This window comes from Drosophila melanogaster, chromosome 3L, assembly GCF_000001215.4.
Source record: "Drosophila melanogaster chromosome 3L".
Classification (NCBI taxonomy): Eukaryota; Metazoa; Arthropoda; class Insecta; order Diptera; family Drosophilidae; genus Drosophila; species Drosophila melanogaster.
The window spans coordinates 14,540,515-14,550,975 of NT_037436.4; the positions used below are offsets into that span (position 1 = coordinate 14,540,515).

General features: G+C 37.1%; 1 protein-coding gene across 3 annotated transcripts; it reads right to left on the reverse strand.

Annotated features, from left to right (window-relative positions):
- Positions 1 to 422: 422 nt before the first annotated feature.
- On the reverse strand, positions 423 to 10,461 carry Gbs-70E (Glycogen binding subunit 70E). 3 transcript variants are annotated; one of them, NM_001274913.1, is made up of 6 exons: positions 10,023 to 10,461; positions 9,484 to 9,645; positions 6,603 to 6,968; positions 2,219 to 2,425; positions 1,841 to 2,153; positions 423 to 1,781 (listed from the first exon to the last, which is right to left on the reverse strand). In NM_001274913.1, the coding sequence occupies exons 2-6, from the start codon at positions 9,573 to 9,575 to the stop codon at positions 1,605 to 1,607; spliced, it is 1,155 nt and encodes a 384-aa protein (NP_001261842.1). In that variant the 5' UTR covers positions 9,576 to 9,645; positions 10,023 to 10,461; the 3' UTR covers positions 423 to 1,604. The 3 variants fall into 3 exon arrangements, with proteins under 3 accessions (NP_001261842.1, NP_648708.2, NP_729979.1); NM_140451.3 differs by having other exon boundaries at positions 532 to 1,781; NM_168589.2 differs by lacking the exon at positions 9,484 to 9,645 and having other exon boundaries at positions 1,023 to 1,781.

The following is a 10,461-nucleotide window of genomic DNA, read 5'->3' on the forward strand; positions in this document are numbered from 1 at the left end:
GAACGATCGTGGGGATAACCTTATGACCTTATGATTTCCCTGACATTGAAAATGGGGTTTTATGGCGCTATAACTAACTAGCATTGTGAGGTAACCAAACAAGAGATCACGAATGCTGATTGCTTTAAAGGAAAACGGCTAATTTCGGTTTTGTTTAATCGTAATCAGCTGCCAATTGTCTGCGAGAATTTTTATGTGTTGCACAAAATGTCGATTTAAGATGTTTGAGCTAATCTATTATAATTAATATTTTAACACAATGAGCGATTTTTACATATTTAATTTTTAATAACCCACTCGATACTGTTGTAATATTTGTTTGATGCTTCTATAGAATTCGAATGCAAATCTTCATCTCAATTAAATTTATTAAAAAAAGGTTTGGACGTCTTGGCTAAATAAGAAGAACTACAGTATTTTTTCCAAAAATATTTATTTTGTTTATGAGCATTGAGCTGAATAAGACATTACAGTGGCTCGTTGTGTCATAAGTCCAGTAAAAACTAAATAATTAAATAGTACGCTTTATATATGGGCACATATATAGTTGATTTATTCACGTTACGTCAGTTGGGCTCCTTACTAACTAAATAACCTCTAAGAACTAAAAACTAGTCATCGTGATATAACTAAATTCATATGTGTATATAAATGTATTTAACAGGCAATTTTCTGGTATATTGTTTTGCTTTTGCTTCTGTATGTACAAATCGCTTAAATCTAGCTAGGTGTATATATCATATATAGTCGGGGATCTGGATCACACAGAACGATGAGGACAAAGTACTTTGTTGTCTGTAATGTGGTGATGCGAAAATTGCTGGGTTCTTTTTATTATATAATGTATTGCAGGACGTGTTTTCTTCTCCATAACAAGCCATTTCAGTCTTAGCGTTTCAAGTAACCAAAAAGATAAAAGTGTATAATGAAATAAAAAGAATAGAAATAAAAAGTAATAAAACGAATAAACTTAGGGCTACAATTTTGTTGCTTTTCTTGTGTTCTTTCATAATGTGTGTTTTGTTGGTTTTTGTTTTCTTTATTTTGCAGTTGCAGTAAATTTCGAAACAATGGTTTGCTTGAATGCTTCACGCCTCAAAATTCATCTCCTTTCATTTTTATAAGGTTTTTTTTTTCGTTTTTAGTTAACATAAATCTAGTATCAGTTATATAGATGTAGACGATCACACAGGCATACAGGTAAACATATAAATCTATCTTTTCCAAAAATTCTTTACAGTCAAACATAAAACATTTTAAAAAGTTATACATAGATTTTGAAATTCCATCAAGTTGACTAAAGACAAGACATACAAATTCGGGCTTCGCTCAGTAGAAGTAGTTATAAGCCCTCCTATCTCATTTTATATTGAGTAAACCTCAAGTCAATGGCACATTAAAATTGGGATATTTGTACCGGGTATTAGCTTAGGTCAAAAAGTTTCGTTAGTGGTAAAATCTTTTGGACTCTCCCTCTGTCAATGAAACTGATTATAACACTTTAAATCTTTTCCAATTCTGTTTCTTTCTGTTCATGTGGCCTAAATGAGAAACTTTATTCAATCGCTTGGGTCAGGAAAATCCAATCCCGTTCCCAGGCGATTTCACCAATATGGCGTATGTGGCTCCTGGTGCCAGCCATTTTGGTCTTGCACCTTGGCCAAGGCATCGGTCAGGGTGGACCTTATTTGCTGGCTCGAGTTGCGATTCTGACCCTTATCATAGGGCGACAAGGCGTTGTAATAAAAGGGCGATCGCTTGCTAATGGTGTAGTTTTTACCCTGTAAGCAAATACAAATTATGTAAAATATTTTTTAAGTTATTTTGATGCCAAACTCACATCATTATTATCCCAATATTCTGTTTCGTTGGTGCGATAGCAGATGCAGAATTCCAGGCGCTTGGAGGATGGCGGCAAGGTGATTTTGAAGGAGAATGTATCGAAGACTACATGAGCACAAGTAGCCGGTCCATAGGCCCTGGCGTATGTACAGAAGATATCCTGCTGGCTCTTCCAATCATCCCAGGTCACACGGACAATGATCTCCTTCTGGAAGTCGATATTCTTCACCTTGATGGTGCCCACGACAATCGATTCCTCATCCTTGACGATCACATTCTCCAAGGAAACAAAGTCGCGTTCTATCTTTTGTCTGTGTAAATACAAATATTTAGAATACTCGTATATATTTTACAGTTGTGTAAATAGGGTACCAACCTAAATGATAGATAGTCTGAGGCTGGCTGCTTGAAGTCCACTGTCCACTGATCCGGAGGATGTGGGCTGACCAGGCCCTGTGTAATTTGCTCCAGAAACTTCATGCTCCAATATGGCGGCACATTCGAGGGTTCGGACATCACACGAACCTCGGTTAGCGATAGACCCTCATCATCAGCGAAGATCACATGCTTTTTGGGGCCACGGCTGCAAAAAGTAAAAAAAGAAATACCATCCATTGAGTACATCGCAATCTATTATAAGCAAATTATTAATTATTAAAATATACATTATCAAATATAGATTTGACCCTGGCTTTATCAGTTTGACTTGACCCCCCATTCAGAATTATTTATTTTATTTCTTTGTGGTCATTGACTCAGCATCTTTCTTTGCCCGGATTTCTATCCTTAACAGTTTCATTTTATTGGTTTGTTTTTACTTTAGTTAAGCAAACTGCGTCTTTGCCAAATGCAGTTTTTAAAACCATTTTTGAAAGCTCCTACTATATGTGCCAAAGTTGTCGATTGTCTGACAATTGGTAATATAAAATCCCGGTCGAGTGAAACTTTTCCTTTAGTGTTTTTTTTTTTCTATTCTGCTGATCATTTTTATTCCTTTGCGTTTCCCGAAAAATTCCCTGCGTCATAAAAAGAGTAATGTGTATTGTATATTTTTTTGTTGGTTTTATTTTTAGAAGTCACGTACGGCTTTGCCAAAGATTTGCCTTAATCTATATGTAAATCACGCCTACTTTTGCTTTTCCTTTCTTTTTGCACCCATGTTATTGGGCGACTCTTCCCACGGTTCTTTTGCTTAAATGTAAATAAAAACACACCCACTAAGATATATAAAATATAGAGGATAACTCGTGATTCAAAATATATAAGTTATTCAACGAAATTTAGTTGGAATCTGAAATTCATTGGACTTTTAAAATTTTACCTAATTTAAATGCAGATACGAATAATACAATATAATAATATATTGTGTTCAATACAAATGTTTGCTGCAGTTAATTACTTTCCAAACTCTTCGAACAAATGTTCCGCCCTTTTGACTTTCATATTACTGAAAAAAATACGCATACAAGTTCTATTTAGAAAGTTGGCCATAAATTCGATAAGATATAGCGACTAATTTTGGCTAATCAGCTTCGGTAGGGGCTCGATTTTTGTATGGTTCTTTGCTGTTGCCAAACCCAAAGCGAAAAGTTTCCGTCAGTTGGAGCAGACCTACGACTAATGGCCCCACACAGAGCAGACTCTATTTGGTCTGCAAATTGGAGGAGAGTCGGCGGGAACGCATCGAGTGCTAAATATATATGGGAAGTACAAATAGCCAACAATTGAAATGGCTATCGACAGACTGGCTCTCTGTTGATTGTACCCCAGCCGTATTGCCAGAGATCGGTGATGGTGATGGTGTATCTGAGATGGCAGATCGTACCACCCGACTCGGCCAGAATCGGATCGTAACGACTACCGACTACCGACATCGACGACATCACGCATCGAGGGCATGATCGGTGTGCGCCTGCTGTTGCTGCATTTTCTTCAACAGGTTTCTTAGCGATCGCTTATCTGGTGTGTGTGGGGTGGGTCTCAACGCCCAGCAGGCCGCCAACCAGAAACCGGAGACCGCGGACGGGTCTCATTTTTTACCGACCGCTTTCCTAAAACTTGTCAACTTGAAAGAGATCACCCGAAAAATCAAATTAAAAAAAAAAAATCATTTACATTTTCATTGATTTTCCCCGACTTGGCTTACATTTTCTCCAAGGGAAACGAGATACGACTATCAACTGTTTTTTCTTAAAACCCAAAGGCAGTCACAATTCCGTATGCGTTACGGAACGCATTTATTTTCGTGGGTCCGGTTTAAAGTCCATAAATTTGTAAACTCCTCAATATGCAAGCCGCATTAAGATCGTTGATGGGTGCAGGAGAAACAAGTTTTGGCTGCACCAAAAGGGCTTTTTAAAATCGAAACGCTTGTAATGTAAATGAAAATTGTGTTTAAAAATACTTTTTAATTTCCTCAGTTTTCAATTTGCAGACCTTGTTCGAGTTCCCTCATTTTCTAAAGTCAATAACCTGTCCGATAAAAATATTCTGGCAAGACCTGTTGAAATTTTTACAACTGACTGATTTGATGGTCATTCTGGTTGACCTTACAATCGAACTACTTTTTTGTAAACGAATCAAGGTAGTTCCGTATTGTATGTCGCCAAATTTTCTGTATTTTCTATTTTATTTCCCCCATAAGAATTTCAGTTTCGCCAAATATACCTATCGTTTATATTTTTCTGAAATTTTAAGCAAAGTCCAATAGTAAGAGACTGAAAATAGTTTTAACTCGGAAAATTCTGTCGTGGATTTGGTTTTTCTTAATTATCTCGATCGCTACCAATAAATATAAATTTAATTACGAATGAAATAAAATTGTTGTAAATGTACGAAATTCTTTCACATTTTTCAGCTAAAGGTGCGCCAACATTTTTACAGCAGACCCATGTGCCCCAGACTCACTTTTCCGATCGATTCACGTGATCTTTGCATGAACATCAGACATATCTCCCCATCTCTATATATAACCTTACGTTTGTGTGCATTCGTATTCCGAGGCTTGTAATGTTGAAATATTTTTAGTTACATTACACCCGAAAAAATTGTGTCTTTTATGAGATGACGCCTTTCGCTTGATCACGCTTCTATGCTAATAATTCTTCGGCCTTGACGTGAACCGTCTGCCTCGTTTTGTGGTTGATCTTGATGATTTTTGGGGAGGCTAATTAAGACAAAAGAAAGATCTTTCATTGGCTGTCAAAACTCATTGTAAAATGTGGGGCCAAATGGGTGACGAGCAGATGCGATATGCTTTGGAAGGTGATGAATAAGGTCTTCAATTCTTAAATCAAGCCTCCAATAAATATAATTCTTAATAATTTTTCTATTGCATTGCTTTACGTTCTTGTGTTAACTTAAATGAATTATAATTTACTCTGAAGATTTGAATTGGTAAATTAATTTTTTCCCAGTGGATTTCGTAACTGATAAAACGAGGCATACAAAATACGCAACCGCAAAGTGTACACAAAATCTCCAACAGCAACAAGCACACGTCTGGTTTACATTGATAATATTATGGTTAATTGCATTCGTTTGAGTAGCTGCGTAGCTTTAAGCCTGATCTCTTGTCTAGAGACGCAGCCCAAATAGAAATAGTGTTCGCATTTGACGCAAATGAACGTATAAATTATTTTCTCTATCTCGTGGCATATGTATTTTTAGGCATTTCTCAAAATGTCAGATTCAAGTGCAAAAAGGAAATTATTTCTAGGGCTCGTTGAAAGCGAAATATACATATGTATACAATTTTACAAAATATCTGCGAGACATCGATAACCCAAATATTTTCATGGCCTGCACATGAATCGATAATGTATCTTCCCTATATATAGCGAATAAATGGAAATGGAAAACGAAAATAATGGCGCCTCGCTGTTGGGGTCTATACTAAATACCAGTCTATTCCCATTTGAGTCTTAAAATGTGAGATTTTTTATCTCAGATATACGAGATACAGATTCTCGACTCGCGATGCAGTGGCGTGTTTTTATTTTGGCTTATTTCTACAGTCATTTAGATAATTTATATTTTGTTTTTGTGAAATTGCATGCTCTTAAAAATATATAAAATATATTTTCAAGTATATTTCATGATCTTTTTGCATTTGTTTAGCCTGGCGGCCGTCTGCAATTGGCTTTCTCAGCTTATTTAATAAATGACATGTGCTCGGCTATGACGTCTGTGGGAAAGTTGTTCGACTGCCAACAGATTTTCTTATTCCTTTTACTAGAACTATTGCAAATGTCTTATAAACGATTAATCTTTGTTTATAAAATATTATGGCGGAAGTGGTATTTTCGCAGTTTTATAAGAAATGATCTTTTCACGTTCCAATTTTTAGAACCAAAATCCTATCCTCCCCATATTAAAATTCAAAGATTTAAGTTTGAATCATAAGCTTTCGATTTCTTTTTGACCACAGTCTACATAGTTAAGATGCGCTATGAAAACCATCTACAGCTTCTTGTGTTACTTTCTCGGACTTTCCTTAAGATTTCCCCTCAATTGACATCTTACTATTTAATGAATCTGTTATAGGTTGATACACCCAATTCTGACCACAATTACCCAGGCTCTCACACCACTAAGTTCCCATCTAGTTCAGTTGGTGGTTTAATAAGTGCGGCGCCATAATCTTTGAAGGCCTGACGTCAAAGTGACTGAGTCCGCCGGCATTTACAGCCTTCTTGATCGTTTCGGCGCCGCTGTATCGAGTTACCTACATTACGTAATCTTATCGCCCGCACACTCACCTCACTTCGCCGTTGCTGTCACTATCCTTGCTGCAGATACAGCTATGACTGGCACTGTCCGCGACATCGGTGTCCGTCGGCGAGAGATCTGCGGAACTGGCTGTAGTGTTCTGGGATTTGTGCAGGCAGGATTTGCGGCTGAGACAGGATTTGGGCTGATTGGTGAGTAGCGGCGCCGAGGCCATTCGCTCCAGGTAACTCCGTCCGGAACGACTGCCCACGCCCAGGGGCGTGGCACCCGCCTTCTGCTGACTGGGACCCTGACCCTGGACCGCCGCCGAGGCGTTGTTGACCATGGCTTTGGAGGCCAGCGTTATCACTTGGGGCCGGCAGTAGCGCGACGCTCTGTTGGGCTCGTCATTGTAGCTGAAACAAGGTATGCAAGTTTAATTGGTTTATTTTTGTATTTCAAAACTTAAATTAATAACTATAAAAATGTTTCTTAAAATAAATTTATTTAATATTTATTTCATAACTTAATTTCGTTACTATTCTGTCCTTTTAAATGAGTGTTGAATTCGTTCAAAAAATCAAAAGGTTGAATATCGAAGGTTGAATATATCACAATCAGTTAAAATATATATCTCTAACACCACTAATTGAAAATATAATTTCTATATTTAAACATCAGCAGATGGTAGCCATCTTTCAATTGTTTTGACCATTTTTTGTGATTCTTTTTTCGTTTGGAAAGCAGAAAAGAAATTCCCAAGATCAGTCTTTTATTTCAAGCATCTACGCATTAAGCTGCCTTTTATCAGTCCTGATAAGAGTGGTGGCTTTAATTTTTACTGCCTCAATGCCTGCCTTCATTGTTCGGAGGCCCATGTACTACTTGTATTTGTACTTGTACTTGTGTAGTCCTACTGATACGTGTATATTGTCTATAAAGAAACATCGCTGATAAGAGGAGTTGCGCGCGACCTCCTCACTTAATTCGGGTTTGCCGTGGGTGGGAAATGTATAGTATGAATATGAAGCATATTTGTTTGGGTTCTTCAGTGAGTCATTTCTAAAATTGTATAGTCGGAGAGACTCGCTGGTCTTACTCATTTGGCACAGTTCACATCCCATTTGTAGTTATCATAATTTTTCGGCTAGACATTCATAAAACTAAAAGTCAATGGTTGATAAGGATCGTTCAATGGGGTTCGCGTGGACTTTTGCATGCTAAACATATGTTGACGGCATGCTGATACGTCTTTTTCGGCGTGGGCCTGGCTATGGGAACATTTCCGTCTGCTCTGCTGTTATCATCAACTTTTTTTGGCTAATTGGCGCTGTCTGGAGACAATATCAGCATATTTAGTGCTTGAGTTGGCAACCAAAAGAATTCAATCATTTTCGATGACGACCCGCCCAGTTACGTGGGTAGTTCTAGGTATTGGGTGGGGTAAACTGTTGTAAAATCACGCTGTGAAATTTCAAGTGAGTTGACGCATTAGCAGCTGAGTTACTTGAGTTGGTTGGAGTACTCGGTTTGTTTGAAGGCATGCCGCTCACGTGCCCCGATAAGAAATGTTCATAGTTGTAGGGATCGCAGTAGGGCTTTCGCATGTATTACCTCCCACAGTTTTATCTACTGAACCTCTTTAATCTTAACTGATTATTTAGTTTTTTACCGGTTCTTGTAGCGTTTGTTTTGCTTGGCCATACTCTAGATATAGATTTATTTTTAGCTGAAGTCCTCATATATACGAATATAAGTTATACGAATTTTCGGTATTGTATATTTATCATTCCCAAAAATAAAATACTCTCAACAAATATGATGAAAATGCAGCGCGTGCAGCAAATGAAGCACGGCAAATTGCTTTAATTCAATCAATTGCTCTCGCCTCTGTATAAATATAATATATAGATATTACCCTTCTTCCCTTTACCAATTTGTCAAATTTTCGGCTTGCTCGTGTGCCCCTGAGAAAAAAAGTTGCGTCAAGCGCCACGCGCAAATTGTCGCCAAGCAAATTTTTGGCGTCACCCCCACGACTCGTGAACGAATCTTCAAATCTCAGTTGGCTCCACCAGCGAAAGATCACCTCAGAATCGGCGAAATGTTTGTTTTGGTTCAGTATTCTGTCTTGCCTTGATCTTGAATGCTTGCTTTTCATATTTTGCCAATCTGTTGTTGTCAACCAAAAACGAGCCTTAGCACGAATATTTTTAGTACCTGCATTCATTGTGTTTTCGAATAGTTCTCAGGTTTTAATACTATGTATTGGGTAAGACATGTTTCCTGCCTTTGATCAGGTGTTAAAATTTCCATAGACGACACTTGAAACAGGTGTTTCATGTGAATCAATATGGGCAGCCCTCGAGAGATCGATAATATTCCTTTTCTGGATTGTGTAAACAACTGAGTTCTTATATTCATTAAATGGAATTACGGCATTCCGGTCTGTTTATTTTGTTAATGTGGGTTATGTTTGGGTATTTTGAAATTTGTTTTAAATTTGAATGTTTAAAATTATTGTTTAAATATTCGCCAGAGAGAACGCCTAATGCAAAAGGGTATTAATCATTTTTATCTGTTATGTATTTTTTATCTCTCAGTTTAATTCATTTACTATCACATGGTTTTTCAGGTTATCAGACATTTATATCGTTTCTCTTATTAACACGTACACCACTTGTTAAATTCATAAAAGATGATGCATCAGAAAATGCTTCTAGTTCCTTATCAATCGATAAGAAAGTTAAAAAAATATTTTCTTTCGACATGAAAAAACCTGAGAATTGGTACTCTTTCAATGATGTTTGGCTATTTAATTTGTTTTGATTGGCTGCCGAAACTCGTGGATTCACTTAGAGCAATTCTGTGTTAAATTAGTCCAATTGCTGGCTATATTTATTTATGAGTTATATACTTTTGTAAACTTACTTCAACGATTGACGGGGATGTCCGCTCATGAAGTCCGCCAGAAAACTAACGGGTGGACTGTGACTGAATATGGGCGGACTGTGCGAAATCATTTTATATATGGCTTCGATCTGCGCTGATTACAATGATCTCTACAAACAAGGAACTTTGGTATGGAAGCCCCTGTGGAAAAATATAGAAAATTAACGATTTGTTTTTGTTGCTAATCGAAGCGCGGCAATAAATGAACGTTTAATTGGAAAGTAATGTGTAAATAGAATGCATGATCCGAATATATAATATATGTTTATGAAATTTCATATTAATTGCTAATCTCAGGTGGAATCGGAATTAATGATGGTATAATATAGCAATACCATTTCCATAAGAGATAACATTCGAAACGTTGTTAGTTTGGTCCAAATGCATGTTAAAATCAGTTTGATTCGAAACAAGGTGATGTAAATGCTGATACCCAAAATAATAAAATGCCCCCCTTCTTATGTTTTATAAAGTTTTTCATGATATGTTTATTGTGTAGTTTTAGCTTTACAACTAACCGTTAATTGTTATCTCCACTCTGTTTTCCGCTTCACTTTTGACTTCTGGCTAGGAGGTAAGGAACTTTTCTTTTTCTTGTGCAGTCAATCCACTTTAAATTTTACTGTGATCTTTCTTTCTTTGATCTTATTTAAATTTTTACTTTTTCATTTGTACATCACGCGTGAGCGTCAGACAATGAAAAACGATCGTTGGGACGGAACCTTAATTGAATTTATTAAAATCCTCCGATCGGGGCACTTTTTTCGTGGTCACACACACAAAACGACGAACGATTTTTAATAGATTTTTCGCGGACTTTGCTTAAGTGTAGCTAAATTTTCTTGTGTCAATTATTTAACACGGACAAAAAAACAGCAACTAGTTTCCGTCGCGTTCCCCGCTTCGTTCCGTTCCTCCTATGAACCGTACGCTTCGACGATGCGAAAACGAATGAAA

Bases quoted from the DNA above. Each gene is read 5' to 3' on its own strand.
- Gbs-70E (NM_001274913.1), bottom strand. From the start codon at position 9,575: ATGATTTCGCACAGTCCGCCCATATTCAGTCACAGTCCACCCGTTAGT. The intron at 6,969-9,483 runs GTAAGTTTACAA...ACCTTGTTTCAG, and splicing joins CATCCCCGTCAATCGTTGAA to CTACAATGACGAGCCCAACA. The intron at 2,426-6,602 runs GTGAGTGTGCGG...TACTTTTTGCAG, and splicing joins GACAGCAACGGCGAAGTGAG to CCGTGGCCCCAAAAAGCATG.